The sequence below is a fragment of the Dromiciops gliroides genome, chromosome 3 (assembly GCF_019393635.1).
Source record: "Dromiciops gliroides isolate mDroGli1 chromosome 3, mDroGli1.pri, whole genome shotgun sequence".
NCBI lineage: Eukaryota > Metazoa > Chordata > Mammalia > Microbiotheria > Microbiotheriidae > Dromiciops > Dromiciops gliroides.
Genome location: NC_057863.1, coordinates 504,122,185 through 504,143,572, shown reverse-complemented (window position 1 = coordinate 504,143,572; position 21,388 = coordinate 504,122,185). Strand labels below are relative to the sequence as shown.

Below are 21,388 nucleotides of genomic sequence, written 5' to 3'. Positions count from 1 at the left end.
TAGCTTCCTAGTGGCCCCTGGCCCCTGAGCCCTCTGGGCTTCTTGGTTTCAGAGATTTGTGTCACCAGATATCTAATTACCTTTTCCCTTCTGCAGCTGCCACAATCACTGGATACTCAACCTACTAACACGTGTTCTCTCTTACCTTTCTTAACCCTTGTAATCACACACTCCTGAACTGGAGTAAAGATTATAGGGTTTTATTGACAAGGAAATAGAATATATATTCATTCAAAAATAATGTGCCAAGGTAAAAGAATTGCAAGTACAATAAAAGACAAATTAATGAAAAGTTTAGCAGTTTAGTGGGAAAAGCCCTGGACCTGGACTGAGGAGACCTAAGTTCAAATCCTGGTTTTGATACAAGCAGTCACCATGGGCAAATCACATAACTGCTGTCTCAGTTTCTTCATCTATAAAATGGGGATACTCACCTTACCTACCTCACAGGGTTGTTGTGACGAAAAGTACTTTGTAAACTTCAGAGTCAGTTCTTAACTGACATACCCATGGACCTCTATCCATGGACCCAATAACTAGAGGGCAAGGGCATGGGCTTCAGGGCCTCTATTTAAAGAGGGGGCTGATAACCTGGAAATTAAGGAAACAATCAATATAGGAGAAATAAGGTCTTTAATCGGGGAAGAGGAACTATAGCTCATGGGTATAGCAAAGCTAGGAATACCCAAAGATGGGAACAGAGTACAGGGTTTTTATGGGGTAACAGAACAAAAAGGGAACCAAAAGATTGCTCCCGAGTGACAAATAGCTACTTAATGTAAATGAACCTTTAACAAAAGAAATAATAGAACTGCTTCTAAGTTAAGTATAGGTGTTACTGACTCTGAATAGGAACTACTTAATTTAGATGGACTCTTTTACCATAAAGTCCAGGGAACATTGGGAGGGAATAAGTTACTTGGGGGAAGGTCTGGAAATGACAAAGACAGTTGGCCCCAGGCAATTCATTTGCCTGGGAAAGAGGGGACTGGGTGGGGAATCAGTTCTCAGTAAATTTTGCTGTTCTCAGGGCACAGCCAGTTTTTCTCCCTATTTCTCATCAGCTACCCTGATTTTGGACTTTTCTGGAACCCTCCAACATACTTTCCTTCTTTAGTCAATCCATCTCTGGGAAATCTCATTATGCCTTTAAACTGAATAGTAGGCTTCTGCCAGTCACGGACGACCATGGATCAGCACCTTGAAGAGCCACAGGCCACAGTGTGGCTGTGCAACCCTGCAACATTGGACATTGGAAAACTGTGCTCTCTGTTGCCTGTCGGTTCCTGGGTCTCATTCATTTTTCTTCCTCCAGAGTTTGGGGGCCCATCTCAGCTGTGTGCAAGCTGCTCCTGAGTACTGAACTCCATCGGGCACGGTCCTTGGCCATCTCCTCCCAGCTGCTGGTGTCTATTCCCAGAGCCCTCAAGTCTTGCTTGCATACATCTCTGTATCAAAGCTGGGGGTGTCCAGCAGGTCTTTGGCCTGGGACTAACTTGCCATAGAGTAGGTCTTTAGGAATGTGCCCATCTTGCATGCGGTGCACATGACTGAGCCAGCGCAGCTGTCTTTGTTTCAGTAGCGTGTAGATAGTTGGTGATCCTATCTGACCAAGATATGCCAAGGATGCACTGAAGGCAGCGCATGTGGAAGCTGTTAAGCTTCTTCTCTTGTCTAGTGTATGTAGTCCATGTTTTGTTGCCATACAGTAAGGTACTCAGGACGCATGCTCTATAGACAGCAAATTTGGTTCGTTTCTTGTCAGTTTACTGTTTGCCCAGACATGTTTGAAGTAGCTTTCCCAATGCTCTGATTGATCTCAGAATCAAGTGACAAATTGCCACTGACAATAGAGCCAAGATATTGGCTTATGACATCCAACTGGTAGCTACCGATGTGTATCAATGGAGGCAACATAGCGCTCTGACACATGACTTTTGTCTTTTTAAGATTTGTTTTTTTGTTTTTGTTTTTTGTTTTTGTGGGGCAATGGGGGTTAAGTGACTTGCCCAGGGTCACACAAGTTAGTAAGTGTCAAGTGTCTGAGGCCAGATTTGAACTCAGGTACTCCTGAATCCAGGGCCGGTGCTTTATCCACTCCACCACCTAGCCGCCCCTCATCTTTTTAAGATTAATGGTTAGGCCAAAGTCCATGCAAATTTGGGAGAAGCGACAGGCAAGCTCGGCATCATCAGCAAAAAAGCAGGTCTCTAAGGGTGCTACCTCTCACTCTGGTTTTGGATCTCAGATGTGAAAAGTTGAACAGGCCTCCGTCTGACTGGGAATGCAGATAGATGCTAAACTGAATAGGCCTGGTATATTCCTTACCTTCTCAGCTTCTTTTTGTGTGTTGTCTTCCCCTATTAGATGGGAAACTCCTTGAGGGCAGGGACCCTCTTTGTATCCCCAGTGCTTACTTAGCACAGTGCCAGGCACATTATAGGTGCTTAATAGATGCTTGTTGAGTGACTCCACCCAATTGGTCTATGAATACATTTTTGGAGGGTCACGAATATGGATTGAGAAAAGTGAAATCTTTATTTTTTACTAACCTCTACCAGAAATTTAGCATTTCCTTGAGTTATTTAAAAACATTCTTCTGAAAGGGGGCCCAGAGGATTCACAAGACTGCCAGAGGGGTCCAAGACACAAAAGAGGTTAAGAACCCTCACCTTCAAACCCTATATAAATGTAAGTCGTTATTATTATTATAAGTAAAAGGAAACTATCCCAAGCCACATTCAGTGATACTTAAGGTATATGCTATTCCATTGAGCTATAATTCAGATGAATACAGAAGTAAACTCCATACTGCCCAAGAAACAAACCCTCTCCTTATAGGCTTTCCTAAAGTCTGGTTTATTTGTTAATCAGACCTTGACTCTCCACACACACTCTTGCTGAAATTTAGTTATCTGTCTGACTTCTTTGCCAGTAGCTTTAAGGGATGCAAAGCCAAGAAGGAAATGGGGTCCTTTAGACCCTAATGTGGGGATTTAAAAGGGCATTGTCCATGGAGCTATCCTAGAAAGGGTCTATAGGGCTCATGAGAGAAGGGCATGCCATTGTGAACATCTCTGTTGTTCTGGGAAGGAGTAGAATCCCAAAGAACTCAAGACAAAGAATGAGATCCAGTTGTTCTAATCTGAACCCATTCCTCTCCATCTATGCCTCTTTGTCTATCAGGAAAAAATACCCTTTTCCCATTCCCCACCCAGCCCTTGTGGATAAGTGGTACATGGTCAGACACCCAATCCCCCAACTCTCATGGCCTGGAGAGTCTACCATCTCGGCTTGCTCTGCCACAGGAATTCTATGTCCCCTATGGAGGATGGAAAACTCTGACCCCCATCTGTTTTTGTCATCCAAACAGGATGCTCCCAGGCCATCTGTGCTTTGGTATCAGAGAGCTCAGAAAAGGGGCCAGGAAGAAAGATATATTTCTAGACCTTCTGGGAGGACAAAGTCTGTTCCATTTCCCATTCCCAGGACTGCGCTAAGCTGGGGTCTTTGGATGGTGGCAGTGGAGAGGAATTTAGGAACTAGTAATTTATAATAAAAGGTGACTAAGATGTATCAGGCGCATAGTAGTGCTTCATTGCACATGAGAGCTACATGATACCTGTTGCTGGGGCGGATAGAGAGGGAATTCCTATATTGGGCAGAGGAATGTTGCTTAAGAGGACCTTCAAGTTTCTCTTCTCATACTAAGATTCTAAAATTCTATAATAGCCACTTAATGCAAAAAAGCAGGACATCTAGTAGGCCTCAACCTCTCCCCTTACACCCCTCTGAAACCTTGACCCTTCCCCTCTCTAACCAGTGCCCCTGGCCCCTTTCTGAATTATGGATGCTGTGAATCATCTGGTGTAAATAATTCACAATGAGTCCAGCCCAGAGAGTAACAGGAGAGCAGGAGAGTGAGGTGGGTATCCTAAGAGGCTGGAGAAGGCAACCTGAGCCCAGCCCCCAAGTCTCCTGGGGGCTGGTGTTGGGGCTGGTTCCTAGGATAAGGAGCAAGAAAGCCCAGGTGGGAAGTCGAGGCTAAAGTTTTATGTCTGGAGTTCTTGGGGGTGATGGAGCCATGGCTGGTGGGCTGGTCAAGGACCTATACCTATCCCTCTGCTTCCTGCTGCAGCTCCTTCTGTGGAGCTTAGGTAAGTGATGATCAACCTCCCTTCCCCACAAGCTGTAAGTTTGCTCCAAGCTCAAGCCTTATTCCTTCTTTCCCCACCAGCCACCGTCTGCCTTTCCTGGATACAGAATAATTACTGCCATTAGATAGAAGTTGCTTTTCAGATGACATATGGATCAAACTGATTTGGTGGCAGCACCCCAGCATTTGGTAGCCATGCTTTATACTTTCCATGATCTCAGTTGAGTCCACGAAACAGGTGGGACAGGAATTATTATTCCCATTTTATAGGTAAGGAAACTAAGGTCTAAGGAGGTGAAATTACTTTCCAAAGGTCACAGAGGCATTTAAGTGTTACTCAGAGAATCCACGTCTCTCAATTCCCAGTCCAATGTTCTTTCCAAAAACTATGGATTCATCTGCACTCTTCTTGTGAAATGAGGATTTGACTTGAGGTATTATTCTTGGACAGCTAGGTGGTGCAGTGGATAGAGCATTGTGGCTGGAGTCGGGAGGACCTGAGTTCAAATGCAACCTCAGACACTTACTGGTTGCACAACCCTGGGCAAGTAGTCACATAACCCTGTTTGCCTCAGTTCCTTCATCTGTAAAATGAGTTGGAGAAGGAAATACAAACCACCCCAGTATCTTTGCTAAGAAAACTCCAAAAACAGCCATGAAGAGGCAGATGCAACTGAAACAACTTTACAATAATATTTATTCCCTTCTTCTCTTTCATATCTTGTTCTTGTCTTTCTTTTCTCTCTTCCCTACTCCCATATTTTTTTTTTGTTCCCTGCCTTGGGGGAAAAGATTATGGTAATGATATAACCGAGCATCCTGTCTTGGAACCTTCTCAGAGGATCTCAAAGCACTTTGTAGGCAAGCAGTCATACTGGTAGCTTAGGGGAAATGGAGGGAAAGGACTTTTTAAATGGAGGGCTTTAATGGGAAGAATGGTTTCCACTGATGGAGAAGGATGGGGTATATACTACTCTATTCCAGAAGTTAGAAAATATGAGAGAACCAAGAGTTCAAAGTGAGAACTTGAGGGGCAGCTGGGTGGCACAGTGGATAAAGCGCTGGCCCTGGAGTCAGGAGGACCTGAGTTCAGAGCCAGCCTCAGACACTTAACACTTACTGGCTGTGTGACCTTGGGCAAGTCACTTAACCCCAATTGCCTCACCAAAAAAAAAAAAGTGAGAATTTGAGACCTTTCTAAGGAAGTTAAGGAATAGTATAGGCCCAAAACTCAATAACTACTTTGATTATTAGATTAATAGAGGGTGTCTTGTGCCAGGTTTTCCTAGAATTGTGATGGAAATAACACCAAATCACCAAGTCATCTCTTTTATGGGGGGGAGGGTGAAGGGTTGGGAGGAATATTGGAGATGAATGACTTCCCACTGATCACTATATCTAGTCACAGAATGGAATCTGGATAGCCTCTTATCAGGCATGTTGTAGAGGGGATTTCTTTTTCAGGTAGAGGCTGGATGAGATGTCCTCTCAGCTCCCTTCCAATTCTCAGATTCTGTTTTCTCCATTCTCTGAACAGGCACTGAGTATTAGGTAGACTCATTCCACTACAATTTTAAATGACCCCCTGGAGTCCTTTAGTTCATGCCTGTGACTCCAGAGGAGAATAAGGGAAGCTTCTCCAGACCTATGTGCAAATTTCTTCAGAGAAGATACCTTCCCTGAGCACCTGTCCCCGTAACTGTCTTAAAACTACCACCATCAGAAAGCTCTTAATGTCTAACTTAAATATCTCTCCTTGCTAGTTTAGTCTTTTCCCTGTAGATCTGGTCTTAGGGAGTCTGCATAGTAGGGAACAGGAGTACGGATTCAGAGAGCTGGAAAGACCTTAGCAAGCTTGTGTCATGGACTCCTTCTCAGAATCATGTTTTTAAATGCATAAAATAAAATACACAGAATTACAAAGGAAACCAACAGTTAGAACAACAAAAATTTATTTTTTCCTATCTGTGGTCTAAAATCTATCTATGGACCCCAGGTTAAGATCCCTTAACCTTGGCCAACAATCTCTTCATCTTGAAGATGAGGAAATTGAGATCCAGTGGTTCAAGTGACTTATTGCACTAGTTATACATCAAGCTAGAAGCAAAATGGGATGAATTCAGGTCTTCTGACTTCTGACAAAATTCCCTTGGTTTTAAACCATGTTGCCTCTTAGGGAGTAGAGAGGATGACTTGCCAGGGATTTTATGGAGGGGATGCTTCAAGGAGTGTTGAACTAGATAATCTCTGACATCCCTTTCCAGTTGAAAAGTGTTTGATGCTGGGATGCTGATATTCCAGCCAGGATATGCTGCCAACCCAACAGAGCTCAGGAACTCTGGTTTGTCTTTTTTCTTTCCCAGGACAGCCTCTTCCAACTTTAAGTGCCCCATCCAGGGAGGTGCCTATCAAAGGAATTCAAGGAGATGCTCTGGAGCTGGCATGTGCCACAGTTCCCGCTCCCCTGGTGGTCTTCTGGAGCTTTACCCCACCAGGTTCCCTGGCCCCCCAGCCTATAGCTGTCACCAATGGAGCTGAGGTCAAGGTGGAGCCAGGGGCTCTAGCTCTGGGGGCTGTGAGTCTAAGGAATAGTAGCCTGGTGCTGGAGGGTCTTCGGATAGCAGCCCAGGGGCGATTTCTGTGCCAGGTCTTGTATTCAGCTGGTGGTGAACTCCATACTGCCTATTCCTACATCCTTTTGTCAGTTTTGGGTGAGTGGGGGCGTGAGTCCAATAAAGAAGAAAGGTAGACTGTTCTCAGATTACTGATAATCTGCAATATTGTCTTGAATGGGTTTGTACATCATTTGCATATATTTGCATGTGGTTAATTTACTAGGCACCACCCACCCTTCTATCTCCTCCCCACTAATCACTAGAATGAGAAAAAAGGTGAAACTAGAACTCTTGAGGATCAGATTATGGAGAGGAAGGGGCTGTAATTCTGAGAAAGAAGTAGGCAGATGATATGGGACAAGAAGAGGGGGCTGAGAAACAGGATTTCTGCATCTGTAATAAAAGAGCCCCCTTTCTTCTACCAGTGCCTGTGTCCAAGCCCCAGGTGCGCCTGAGCAGCCCATCTCCAGTGGAGGGAGCATCCCTGGTTGTGGCATGTGTGATCCGAGAGGGCACAAGTCCTGTGTCCTTTTCTTGGCAACATCAGGGGCCTCAGGGATCCCGAGGGGTCCTGACAGAGAGAACTGAACAGTTGCTCCATTTGGAACCTGTGAATAGAACTCACACTGGCTGGTACATCTGCAGTGCTCAAAATGAGGTCAACAGGCTCAACAGCGAGAGAGTCTACCTAGATGTCATCTGTAAGTTGCCAGCTCCTGAGGGGCACCCATAGGGCAGGACCTCGCTCTTCCTCCAAACACTAATCCAATCCAAACCCTAGGCCTGAGAACCTATCTCCCAGTGTCAGTTCTCCCAGGTAGGAAGCCCAAGTGATACTCAAAGGAGAAATCGTCAAGGAAGTCATTCATTCATTCAACCAATACATTTATTAATCACCTACTACGCACAAGGCACTATGTTAGTCAGCAAGGGAGATACAATGATAATTAAGACATGGTCGGGGGCAGCTAGGTGGCCCAGTGGATAAAGCACTGGCCCTGGATTCAGGAGGACCTGAGTTCAAATCTGGCCTCAGACACTTGACACTTACTGTGTGACCCTGGGCAAGTTACTTAACCCTCATTGCCCCACAAACAACAACAACAAGACAACAACAACAAAAAAGACATGGTCTTTGTCCTCAAGAAGGTTACGATTTAGTAGAAGGATAAAGTATATACACAAATATCTATAATATAAAATAGAACATAAATATATGACAGATGTGAACATCTTTGTGTTATGAGAGACCCCAGAAGTAGAGTGGGGATAAGGGGAAGCTTGGTAAAGAAGGTAGTTTTGAGCTAAGCCTCATCAAGCAGAAACAGCATGAGGCATTTCAGGCATAAGAAACAACGTGAGCAAACACAGAAAAAGAGGAAAGCATAGAGCACCTAGGGAAGATGGCTACCACACCCCACAAAGTCTGATTAAATATAACCATTAGGTTTTTTGTCTTTTTGTCCCCAGTATCCAACATAGTGCTTGGCACATAGTAGGACATTAACGAATGCCTGTTGGCTGATTAGTTGATGAGGTCCATTCTTTGTTTCTTTCCTGCTTAGAGACATTTGTTTGACTGGATGTTGAGTGGACTGGAGGGGAATTAGCCTGAGGTTTCAAGAGCCCAACTAAACACTCATGGCTTGGTCAATCAATAAACATCTATTAAGTACCTACTATGTGCTAGGCACTGTGCCTGTTGCTGGGGATACAAAAAGAGGCAAAAGACAGTCTAGCTCAAGGAGCCCACAATCTAATGAGGGAGAGAACAAGCAAACAAATATATACAAACACTTTACATATGAAATCATTAACAAAGGAAAAGCACTAGAATTAAGAGTAGTTGGAAAAGGCTTCCTGTAAAATATGCGATTTTAGTTGAGACTTAAAGGAAGTCAGGGAAGTTGGTAGATGGAATTAAGAGTTGGGAGAGCATTCCAGGCATGGGACACAGACAGAGAAAATGCCTGGAGCCAGAGGTGGAGTGTCTTGTGCATGGGACAGGCACTAGATCAAAGAGTACATGGTGGAGAATAAGGTGTGAGAAGACTAGAAGGGTAGGAGGAGGCAAGGTGATGAAGGGCTTTGAATGCCAAGCAGAGGATTTTGTATATGGAAACGGGACCTAGAAGTTGGTGAGGAAAAGAGAACAGTGATCCAGTAAAAAGTTAGAGGTTATGAGATCCAAGTTCAAAGTCAGAGGGTGGGGGCCTTTCTATGCAAGCTAGTGAACAATACAGCCCCATGGCTCAGAGACTTTGGAAAACCAAGTGTGAGGTGCTTTTTTTTTTGGTGAGGCAATTGGAGTTAAGTGATTTGCCCAGGGTCACACAGCTAGTAAGTGTCAAGTGTCTGAGGCCAGATTTGAACTCAGGTACTCCTGAATTCAGGGCCGGTGCTTTATCCACTGCACCACCTAGCCGCCCCAGAGGTGCTTTTTTTTTTACATGGATTAAGATGTGGAGAGTATAAGAAACAAAGAGAAAAGGAACCCACTTTCTGAGAGGTCAAGGGGACTTTGAGAGCTCCATCTTGGGTTGATCCTATAAATCACTGAAGCAGAAAGGGAAGTCCAAGAAGAAGCAAGATTCAGGGACTGGATGGAGGGATCCAACATTCTATTCTGTCACATCCAGATCATAACTAGAGTCCTGTGTTTAGCTTAGCACTGTATTTTAGGAGGGACATTAATAAATCAGAGAAAATCTGGATGTGGGCAAACAGGATGATGAAGGACACTCAAAATGATATCATATTCATGAAAAGAATATTTCCTATCCATTGAAGCTGTTTAGCCTGGAGAAAGGAATACCTGGGACTTTGGGGGAGTGGGAGGGGAGATGGGATGTGATAAATGTACTCAAATTTTTGAAGGTTGTTAGGACGGTAGCAGGATTCGATTCCTTCTGGTTGTCCTCAGAGGACAGAACAAGGAGAAATATCTAGAAGTTTCATAGAGGGATCTCTCAATAATTAGAGCTTCCAAAAGTGGACATAGAGTCATTCAGGAGGTAGTAGATTCTCCACCCCCACCCTTCATTGGGCTCTTTTAAGCCAGGGCCATGTGACCACTTGTTGGAGATAATGGCTTTGAAGTCTCTTCTGTCCCTGATATTCAGTCATATAAGGTCTGTAAGAATATTCAAACATAATTCTTTTTTTTTTTAAATAAAGAGATTTATTGGGGGCAGCTAGGTGGTGCAGTGGATAGAGCACTGGCCCTGGATTCAGGAGGACCTGAGTTCAAATCTAGCCTCAGACACTTGACACTTACTAGCTGTGTGACCCTGGGCAAGTCACTTAACCCCAATTGCCTCACCAAAAAAAAAAAAAAAGAGATTTATTAGGAGAGGAACATATGGTTGGGGAACAGATCACCTTATTGACTGTCCCCTGCTGGAGTAAGAGAAGATTGGTCTTTTGTATCTTTACAAAACAAAAGGGAGGGAAGGACATTACAAAGAACTAGGAGGGAAATGCTCCACACATAATTTTAAACTGGACAAAGCTGAACTCTGACTATGCTGTATATCTGTTATCAACTCCTTATGTGCAATACATGTCCTGGTCAACTCTCACACTGGTAGTAAAAGGGATTCACTGTACTCAGGTCTCCTGGGTATTTGTTATTCAGTCATGTCCAACTCTATGTGATCCCCATGGATGACTGCATGACATTAGTGTTCATGGGGTTTTCTTGGCAAAGATATTGGAGTGGTTTGCCATTTCCTTCAATTGATTAAGGCAAGCAGCAATTATGTCACTTGCCCAGGGTCATGCAGCTATCAAGTGTCTGAGCCTGGATTTGAACACATATCTTCCTGACTTCAGGCCCCCTGATATATCCATTAAGCCACCTAGCTGCCTCCCTCATTAGTATACCTTACCTTAAAAGAGGGTATAGGCGAGGAAAGTTAGTACAAGGTTAAGTGTCCAAGGTTATAATACCTCTGAAGGAATTTCCACACGGCAGGGATTGGCAGGGTCACTTTCCATCTCTCTCTCTCACACACACACACACACACACACACACACACACACACACACACACACACGCACACACACACACTCCTTCCAACTTCTGTCCAGCCCCCAAAGACCTCCCTCTTCCCCCACCCTGACTTTCCAGGGCCATTTCTTGAGGAAGGGACCTGATCTACTTTCTCTTGCCCCACAGATGGCCCAGATGAGCCCATGATCAGAGTGGAGCCTCTGGCAGTCAGTGAGGACAGCTACTGGGCAAGTGAACGGGAGGAGGTGACCTTGAGCTGTCTGGCTCCTTCCAATCCCCCCAGCCGCTACATGTGGCTGCATGATCACATTCAGGTCTACTCTGGGCCCACCTACATCATCGCTCGTGCCCACCAGTCCCATGCTGGCCGCTACACTTGTCTGGCCCACAACAGCCACCTGGATACCCACACTCAGGCCACCATTCGGCTCACCATCTTCTGTGAGTAAACTCAGAACAGACCCAATTCCTCTTCTATTCAAGTCCTCCAGGACCCAGCAGACATTATCTAGCGTCCTCTTGCCTTTCCAGCATCTCACTTTATTTCCCACCCCCTCCACTGAGGAGGTTTCCTAGTTTCACCTTTTGGGCTCCTAGACCCACATCTGTGCACTGTCCTGAGTTGGGTCGGACCTCAACATTCTGGGAACAGGGCTAAATGAGGGAAGCAAGTGGGGCTGTGAATGGGGTTGTGAATATGTTCCTAAACTTAGAGCCCAGGCGAGAGGGAAGTGGGGTTTGCAGAGCCAAACTGACCCCCAATAAGGTATAGAGAAGATGGGATAGACAAAAGGGGGTGATATAAAGTTAGGAATGATGAAGAAGATATGACGAGATAAGGAGGTTTGGTCACCCACCTAGAGAATAATTCTCTCCATGGTGCTGAAGGGTTTAGGAGCAGGGGATAGAGGCACAGAGAGGAACAGAAGCAATTTTTTTAAAAAACAAAGAACAGACAAAAATGGTATCTTGGTTCCCAGATACATAGTTGCTGAGAAGAGGCAGGGGTTGGAGACAGGTTAGGTCAGGGTTTAGGGTTGGGTGGGAGTCACCTATTCCTTCTCAGGCTATTTGGAGGATCTGATTTCTGTCTTAGAAGTCAGCTGTGTCCTCTATTCCTTGGTGGAAATCTGGGGTGGGGGAAGGGTGAAAGATATATATCCTTCCCCTCCCCCTAACCTTCTCATTTCAGGCTCAGGATAAAGCTAGGTAGCGTGTTACCTTTCCTCTCTCCTTCCCCTCCTCTCCCCTATGTCCCACCTACCTTGCTTAGATCCTCCTCAGGGGCAGCCCACCTGTGCTGTGTTCCCTGACACTGGGGCTGTGGTCCTAAACTGCACCTGGCCTGGGGGACTCCCAGCAGCCCAGCTGCAGTGGGAGGGGCCTGAAGGTACCAGCCCCTCTGCCCCTACCAACCTCACCTGGACCCATCTGTCAACCCATCTGCCCAATGGAAGCATCTTCACTTGCATCGCCCAGCATCCTGCTCTGGCTCGACCTGTCTTATGTAGGATTACCCTTTGTGAGTACCAAAGTAACCAGATGGTGGTCAGGGATAGAGGGGATACAGTGTAAGGGGAGGGGGAGGGAGGAAAACATAGGAGTCAAAGGGCTTGAAGCTCCCAATTGGAGATGGGGGGATGCAGGGCAGAAGACAAGAGAGCCTGAGTTTGGGAAAGGGGAATATGATAGATCTTTTTTTTGTTTGTTTTTTGGTGAGGCAATTGGGGTTAAGTGACTTGCCCAGGGTCACACAGCTAGTAAGTGTCAAGTGTCTGAGGCCAGGTTTGAACTCAGGTCCTCCTGAATCCAGGGCCAGTGCTCTATCCACTGTGCCACCTAGCTGCCCCGAATATGATGGATCTTAATACTGCAAGTTAAGGGGGCTTTGGAATAGTTGTTGGGTCAGACTTCAGGTCTAATGAGGAAAGAAGCCCGGAACTCTAGTATACTCCATTAGATAGTGGGGAAATGTTCCTCTGGAGGAGTAGGAGGGGAGGGCTGCCCCAGGCCTGCTTCCTTGGTACCCCTCCCCATTCCTATGTCCTGAGCCATCGTTTCTTGTTCCAGGGGAGCCCAGCAGTAGCCCGACCTGTTCCACCAAGGTTACTGCGGGAGATCAGTTTGTTATGTTGAGCTGTGAGTGGCCTGGGGGGGCAGCCTTCCAGCTCACTCACCTGGTACAATACAGAGGAACAGTTACTGGGAAGCAGTAGAGCTTCACCTGCCATCCAACTCCTGAAGGCTCACGAAGGCCTAGCTGGCAAAGAGTTCACCTGTAGGGGAAGCCACCCCCTGCGGAGTCCTGACCCGGAGTGCAGACTCCAGCTAGGTATGCAGCTGCTTTGGAGGAGGGGGGGGTGCTGGGGCACATTCACAGGATAATGGCAACAAGGGACTTTAAAACCTTGGCCGTATTGCCCTGACGTTGTCATTTGCACTTGTATGATCTGTGTGTACTCACTATGTGCTTTGAGGTTTCATATATTGCACTTTTTTTTTTGGCAGGGCAATGGGGGTTAAGTGACTTGCCCAGGGTCACACAGCTAGTAAGTGTCAAGTGTCTGAGGCCAGATTTGAACCCAGGTACTCCTGAATCCAGGGCCAGTGCTTTATCCACTGCGCCACCTAGCCGCCCCCCATATATTGCACTTTTAAAAGTAGTGAAAAGGGAAGTTGGGTATGGACTATGATGTAGTAGGATGTCAGAAGCTCCCCTTCTTGGAGTGATTGACCCACCATCCTCATTGCTGGTCAGGCTATATCTGCAATATGATGTCCTGTTTCTGGCACCATATTCTAAGAGAGGAATGGACAAATTGAAGTACACCTAGAGGACACTGACCAGAATGACAAGAATGCTAGAAACCACACAGCTCAAGGATTGGCTGAAGGATCTAAGGATGTTTACTCTGGGGAAAAAATAGTCTAATGGAGGACGTTACGGTTATCTTCAAACATTTGAAAGACTGTCTTGTAAAAAGAGGTATTAAATTTATTCTATTCTTCTCTAAAGGGAAGGACTAGGAGCAAGGGTTGGAGGCAACAAAGAAGCAGAATTCAGTTCAATACAAGGAAAAATCTCCCAGTACTTTGAACTTTCCAAGAATAGAATGGGTTACCTCAAAGGAATGAGTTCCCGTATGACTGGAAGTATTCCAACAGAGGCTGGGAGACCACCTGACAGGGATGTTGTAGAAGGTCAGGGTTGGAGGTGGAATTGATTTTAGAATCTCAAATTTGGGATTACTGGCCTGGATTGTTCCCTGGAATTCCACCATTAGGGATTCATTGGGTGTTGAAGACTTTGGGGTCTTTAAAGACCATTATTAATCAGTCAGTATTCACTAAGTTCTTGCTTTGTACCCAGAATTATGCTGGGCACTGCTGGGGTGGAGTAGGGGCTAGGAGTGCCACAGAGGAAGAATAATTGATCAAAAACACCTATTAGGCACATAATTTCATGAAGGGGACTGTGCTAGGGAGAAAATGTCTAAGAGATAGGGCTTGAGGGGCAGCTAGGTGGCCCAGTGGATGGAGCACCGGCCCTGGAGTCAGGAGGATCTGAGTTCAAATTCGGCCTCAGACACTTGACACTAGCTGTATGACCCTGGGCAAGTCAACCCCAATTGCCTCACCCACCAAAAGAAACAGAGAAAGAGAGAGAGAGAGAGAGAGGGCTTGCTCTCAAACTTACAATCAAATGCCCCTGAGAAAGAGTTTTGCTGTGAGTGACCATGGTGCCACTTGTCTCTTCTTCATTCATCATCTTGAGAGTTATGCCTGTGTAATAGGAAGATTAATCTGGCATTGAGAAGAGCTAGAGGGGTTGATTCCATGGGAGACTAATCATTTAGTGGGGGTGGGGAACTTTGGAGCAAAGAGTCTTCAAGTATTAGTTAGATTAGATGGCCTTTGAAGTGCCTACCAATTCAGAGATTCTGAGAGGCTCCTAGAGGGTCAGGACCATATATATAATTTTTTTTTTTTTGGTGAGGCAATTGGGGTTAAGTGACTTGCCCAAGGTCACACAGCTAGTAAATGTTAAGTGTCTGAGGCTGAATTTGAACCCAGGTACTCCTGACTCCAGGGTCGGTGCTCTATCCACTGCGCCACCTAGCTGCCCCCAGGACCATATTTTAATTATTCTTATATCTATCTCATCTGAGTCTCAAAGGGTCTTACACATAGTCATTGTACACCATAGTTAATAAATGTTCGAAGAATAACTGAATGATATGGATGGAGCATGGAGGTATCTCCATTCTACAGATGAGGAAAAATGAGGCACTAAGAAGTTAATAATTAGCTCATGATTATACAGGTTAGTAATTGTCTGAGGTGGGATCTGAACTCAGATCTCCTGAGTCTAAGTCTTTGAAAGTACTGTGCAAGTCTGAGTTGTCATCTTGTCCTCCTCCTCCGTCTCCTCCTTTGCTTTATCCTCCTCTTTCTTCTCCCCTCAAAAGGTAGTGTCAGGTCACTACACCAACCCTTCCTTCTGTATCTTTGCAGAAGTCCCTCGGCTGGTAGTTGACCAACCTCGTGTTTCAGTGCTGGAGGGAAGGGAAGCCTGGCTGGGCTGTCTGCTGCAGGGGGGCAGTCCACCTCCTCAACTCCTCTGGCTGGGTCCTCAGCAGCTTCCTGTGGAGCCAAACACCCCCCACTATACGCTACAGCAGAGTGGCTCCCGGCTTAGCCTCATCCTCCATGACGCTGACCCTGTCCGTCATAGTGGCATCTACCACTGCTTAGCTTGGAATGCTTTAGGCAATGCCAGCCACAGCATCCTCCTGGAGGTTCAGAGTGAGTGACTGGGGCAGAGGGTACTGGGAAGGTCAGATCCAGTGATGAAGACAGAGACTTCTTTCTTATAAGCTCCTAGAAAACAGAGACTAATTGCCTTTGTATTCTAGCACCTAGCACTGTGGTAGGCACATGGGTGTCTAGCAAATGTTTCTTGGACCAAAGGGAATGGAATGGAATTAGGCTCCCCTGCTTCCAAGGAGAGAACAGTATGTGCCTTCCTGAGGGGTACTTGAAGGTGCTTGTGCTGTACTCTATCTTGCAGGCCTGAGTGTGGGTCTAACAGAAGGACCCAGAAAGCTTTACAGATGAGTGAGCCTGCTCACAAAGGGGAAATCATTTGCTGAAATTAACACAGCTAGTTAGAGACAGAGCTGGGAGGAAAACCCAGGTTTCCCAATTCATGGCACAGTAACCCCAGCTCTCCTCCATATGCCTCATTTGAGGTGTGTGTTTATTTGTGTAGATGTGGGGTAAGAAGGTGGGTAAATGTGGGTCGTGTGCATGTCCCTAGGGTTCCTTCCTAACCTTTCTTCTCTCTCTGCTGCTTCCCTTAGGATACCCTGCCCCACCCAATGTCACTATCAGCAGTCTGACTTATGGGAGACAGCGAAGTGAGGTGAGACTGCAGTGGGCCACAAAGGGTCCCGGCAACCTAACAGGCTTTATGGTCCAACGGAGGGCAAGCCCCCCCAGGCTCAGGGGCTGGAGTCTGGGAGAGAGCAGCTGGAGACATCGAGCCAGAGAGCCGAGGGCGGCGGTTGGGTGGCCTGGATCCCGGGGTCCTCTATTCCTTCCGTGTCTTGGCACTGAATCACCGCACAGCTGGGCACCCTTCTGAGGTGAAGACACCAGGTGCTGGCCCTCCTCTTTCCACCAAGGCACCCCCAAATCTTGTCCAACTTCTTCATGGAAAACTCTCCATTATTGCTCCTTTTGCTCAAATAGGGGCAAGCAGATAGAGCAGTCGATGGAGCATTGAGCTTCAAGTTAGGAAGACCTGAGTTCAAATTCAGTCTCAGATACTTACTAGCTGTGTGACCCTGGGAAGATCACTTCATGTCTTTCTGCCTCAGTTTCCTCCTTTATAAAATGAGGGTGATAATAGCACCATTTCCCAGGGTGGTTATGAGGACCCAAATGAAATAATAATTGTAAAAGTGCTTTGTGGGGGCAGCCAAGTGGTGCAGTGGATAAAGCACTGGCCCTGGATTCAGGAGGACCTGAGTTCAAATTTTGCCTCAGACACTTGACATTTACTAGCTGTGTGACCCTGGGCAAGTCACTTGACCCCAATTGCCTCACCAAAAAAAAAAAAAAAGGTGCTTTGTGTGGTGCTAGCATATAGTATTTGCTATATAAATGTGAGTTGTTATTATTATTTCCCAGTTCCAGCTTCAATTTCTTCTGCCTGATCCCAACATTGGTTACTGTCTCTTACTCAGTGTACTGGTAGTGTCATCCTTAGTATTTTTTTCTCTTTTCAATACTGGGAGGCACCAAAGGCTCCTATGTTCCTGAAGGCCAGCAAAGGCCAAGTTCAGTTAGACCTGAGGGGGCTAGAAGTGTGAGGTGGCTGATAACGTGGTGGTGTGTAGAGAGTGGATAGTACTGGAAGGCCTTGGGTTCAAATCTCACCTGTGCCACTTGTTATATGACCATGGCCAAAGTCACAATGTCTTTGAGCTTTAGTTGCCTCATCTGGGGTGGGGGTGGGGGTTATTTGGTCTGGACCTACAGTTTCAATCATGTTGGAAGCTCCCTGACATTGAAACTTTCTCCATTAATGGTAAATCAGCAACTGGTCTGTAATTTATATCCTCAGAATGTGGGGCAAAGAGAGACTAAAGGGAGCGGCCCATTATGGGTGACTAGTCTCCCACATTGCTAACCAGTATAAGATATAGGATTTGAACCCAGGTTTTCCTGATTCCAAAGCCCCTGCCCTCTCACCTTCCAATTCCCCATTCACTATCCTTGCTTCTCATCTAGTAAGTGAAAATATCACTACTATACCTCCCTTATAGTACTGTTGTAAGAGTCAAATGAGATTATATAAGCAATCTGTAAGCCACAAAGTGCTCCAAAATATTAGTACAGGCCCACTCCTGCCAATGGCCCACTCAGCCTGCACTACAGGTTGGATCCCCCAGGGAATAAGTAAGTATCCCAGGCTCACAGTTTTTAACTATAGCTCATAAGACCCCACCAACATATTTATATTTTGATAGCCAGAGGATACAATTAACTCAAAGCAAAAGCACATACTAAAGTGACATAGTAAGAAAAGTAGCCAGAAAACAGGAGCACACTCTCACAAATAGTAGGAAGAGTGGATGTCCATTGAGTTTGTAAGTGGAGATACATGTGGCCAAGACAACTCATACCTCGGCCACCACCAGAGACCCCAACATCTTCCTGTGATGTCCTCACACTGCTCCTTGTGGAGCAAGCCACTAGACAAGGTATAGGTACATGGACCTGATGAGAGGCCTTAGTGTCTTCGCTATCTCCAGCTACAAGTAGCTGAAATTCTCTTTTGGGGTACTGCTATATATTTTATATATATTTTCAGAAAGAACCATAGATGATCTATACCCTAGGACCAGCAGATTGTCTCTACTGTCTCCAGCTTTGGGCACAGCTGAATTTTGGGCCCAGGGTACTGCTAAGCCTTTTGGGGAAGAGATGGCATTTATACACTAGGACCAATAGGATTCTTGGTCCTGAGGCCTGTCATCTCCAGGGCAAGATTGCCAGAGTCCTGACTCTTCCCAACTCTGAAGCTGTCATGTTCCTTGGACACTGCTTATGCAGCAAGATGCCATGGCCGACTGGGTGGGGAGAGAGAAGAGATAAATCCCGGCCTCTGCCTGCTGCTCTCTCCAAGAGGCACAAAGGAAAGGATGAAGAGGGAACTCAACAGTTGGGTCTTTCTTCCAGAGTTGTCTAGGCCCTCTCTACCAAGGTTGGTGGTGGTTGTTGGGTTTTTTTGGTTTTTTTGGTTTTTTTGAGTGAGGCAATTGGGGTTAAGTGACTTGCCCAGGGTCACACAGCTAGTAAGTATCGTCTGAGGCCGAATTTGAACTCAGGTCCTCCTGACTCCAGGGCTGGTTCTCTATCCGATGGTTGTTTTAAAAACTTACTCTCTCCCATTTCCTCATTTCCATGAGTAGGCAGGGAAAAGGCAGGGCAAGTCCATCGTCTGCCCATCCAGAGCTTGGGCAGGCTTAGGGTTCTTAAAAGGTACAAATGTGCTAACTCAAAGTCCAAGCTCCTTACCAGGTGGGCTACTCAAGCATTCATAGTCTTACATCTCCCTTTCATCAAGTGGATCGAACTTCTCAGCTCTTGCTTTCCTTCCTTACTCCCATACCACACATAAATACACCCTTCTGATATGACAAGGACCACGGGAATTCTGCGTCTTGTACTTCAGCCTGGAAATCCCCAGGAAACTCCGTCAGTCCGTAGACTTTCATACGGAAGAGTAGAAGGGGGTTTGTAGAGACCAAAGAGCTCTATAGCTAACAAAACAGACATAGCTTTTGCTCCTTCAGAGGACCTCATCTCTTCAACTACCTTCAAAGAGGAAGGGTAGTACTGGGCAATGCAGAGAAAACTGAACTTGAAATAAAGGACTTGGGACTCTGCAACACAAAAGCTGAGTGACTTTGAGGAAACTGCCTCCCTGAGCCTTTGTTTCATCATCTGGAAAATAGGGATAATGTATTTATTTGTACTATTTACTTCATAGAATTGTGAGAAGTGAAACCACTGAATAAATGTGAATTATCAAGCGTTTTCTCCGAATTCCAAAGGTAGGCAAGGACGCAATTGGGAATGGAGTACCTTTTAGACAACTCTAGAGTTTGATGATCTTGTCTGCTAGCTAACTGGAAAGGAGCTCTTACTACTAACTCGAATATTGTTCCCATGCTCATCCAATGAATCTTGCCCTCTCCTCTTCCAGTGGATCCTCCCTTCAATGCCTACCCTGCTGTGCTGGGGGCAGCAGGCACTGGAATGGTAGTGGCTACAGTGGCCTCCCTGCTGGTGTTCCAGTATGCTGCTCGGCACCCAGAGACCTTCCCTCGTGAGTGGGAGTTGATAGACATTGCCTATTCTTGCCAACTCAAGCTAGAGTTAGGCAAGGGATGTAGGCAATCCTTGAACCCTAATCCTCTGCCCAGCTGTGGTTTCTACTAGAGGTCCTTTCCCTTGAGACACAAATGGGGTAACCCTCTTGGGTATAGTCTCAAAGATCTAGGCCAACTCCCACCCCCACCTCTGGGACCTGAGTTTCAACCTAGCAACATGATGTTGGGAAAAGGATATTAAAATTGTGCCTCTGGCCTTCAATGTCCCTTCCTCCCTAGACAACCCTCCCCCCACTTCGTTCTAGTATTGCCAAATTAGGGTGCTGTGGCTGGAGGGTTCTGTTGATGACTGCTTTTCTTTTTACAGGATTGGGCCGGCTGCTGTTCTTCACGTGAGTGTGGATTTTCCAGTCAGTTGGTGGGTGGGAATAAATGGACTCTCTTCCAACTGGAATGCCCTAATAGTAGTTGTTACTGGTGTTCTCCTTTTTCCCCTTCAGTGCCAGGGGGAGTCGTCAGGACAGGGGGGTCATGATGGATGCAGAGATGCAGGCAGGTGAGTACCCTACTCTAGGGTTTCCACTCTAAGCAGGGGAGGGACTGTCTATTTCTGAGTTTCGTACCTTGGCATGCACTATAATTAATCTTTTTGTTTTGTTTGTTTGTTTGTTTTTTGGTGGGGCAATGAGGGTTAAGTGACTTGCCCAAGGTCACACACCTAGTAAGTGTCAAGTGTCTGAGGTCCTCCTGAATCCAAGGTTGGCGCTTTATCCACTGTGCCACGTAGCTGCCCCCTATAATTAATTTTGGATACACAAGCAACGTGTCTTTGCTGAGGACCTGAAAAGCAGGCTACCCTCTAAGATTCCTGGCGCTTTCAAGTCTTTCATGTATTCCCTCTGTAGGTGAAGCCCCAGTCTCAACCATGTCTCCAGGCTCGCCCCTGGAACCTGATGATACTCCTGTGAATGTCACCATTACTGTGACTGCAACGCCATGAAGTTCTGGGGAAGAAAGACTGTGTAAATACAATTAAAGAAAGGAGGAGGGTGGAAGATTCAGGGGATCAAGGACGAATGACCCCATTTTAATTCCAGTTGATCTCATAAATTCAGAGGTGTGATTGGTAAAATAAAACCGCAGATGAAGTTTTTCCCTCTTTTACTGGTAAAAAAAAAACTTCAAATGTATCACCTACCATCTTTATAATTGAATTTCAAGCTCAATTCTGTCCCCAGTCCAAAAGAACAATTCCCCCCCCTCCCCCCTCCCCCACCAAGGTGGCATCTGCTTGAAGGATACAATCAGAAAGCCCATGGAAAGGGACATAATCACCAGATGAAGGCAAACGCCCAGGAACTAGGAAGAGATTCTATGCAAGTTAAGGAGGAGGAAGTACTTACCAAGAAGGAACTAGAGTTTTGTGGATAGAACAACTCTTTAATAAACCACACATACTGCTGTCATTAATTGGAAGCTCATCGTTATAATCCTTGCACTATCTCACAGGGTTTTAAAGAAAAGTGCTCTCTAAACCTTAAAATGCTCTTAAAAGGTTAAGCTGTTGAAACGATGTTTTTCTATACTCATATAAAGCAGGTTGACAGCCACCAGCAAAAACTGCAACCAGGTAATCTTTTTATACTTCCTAACTCACCGTCCCACTCACCACAAACTTTTTTTAAAACCTTTTTTC

The 21,388-nt window shown here is 45.9% G+C and overlaps 1 protein-coding gene across 1 annotated transcript in view; it reads left to right on the top strand.

Annotated features, from left to right (window-relative positions):
* Positions 1 to 20,692, top strand: part of VSIG10L2 (V-set and immunoglobulin domain containing 10 like 2) — a 29,205-nt gene extending 8,513 nt beyond the window's left edge. Inside the window, 13 exon segments of the mRNA XM_043993656.1 lie at positions 6,520 to 6,867; positions 7,197 to 7,472; positions 10,952 to 11,227; positions 12,060 to 12,308; positions 12,857 to 12,936; positions 12,938 to 13,118; positions 15,302 to 15,592; positions 16,150 to 16,280; positions 16,282 to 16,447; positions 19,566 to 19,688; positions 20,060 to 20,084; positions 20,193 to 20,248; positions 20,598 to 20,692. Of these exon segments, the coding sequence (XP_043849591.1) occupies positions 6,520 to 6,867; positions 7,197 to 7,472; positions 10,952 to 11,227; positions 12,060 to 12,308; positions 12,857 to 12,936; positions 12,938 to 13,118; positions 15,302 to 15,592; positions 16,150 to 16,280; positions 16,282 to 16,447; positions 19,566 to 19,688; positions 20,060 to 20,084; positions 20,193 to 20,248; positions 20,598 to 20,692 (2,297 nt within the window).
* The last annotated feature ends 696 nt before the right edge of the window (positions 20,693 to 21,388 follow it).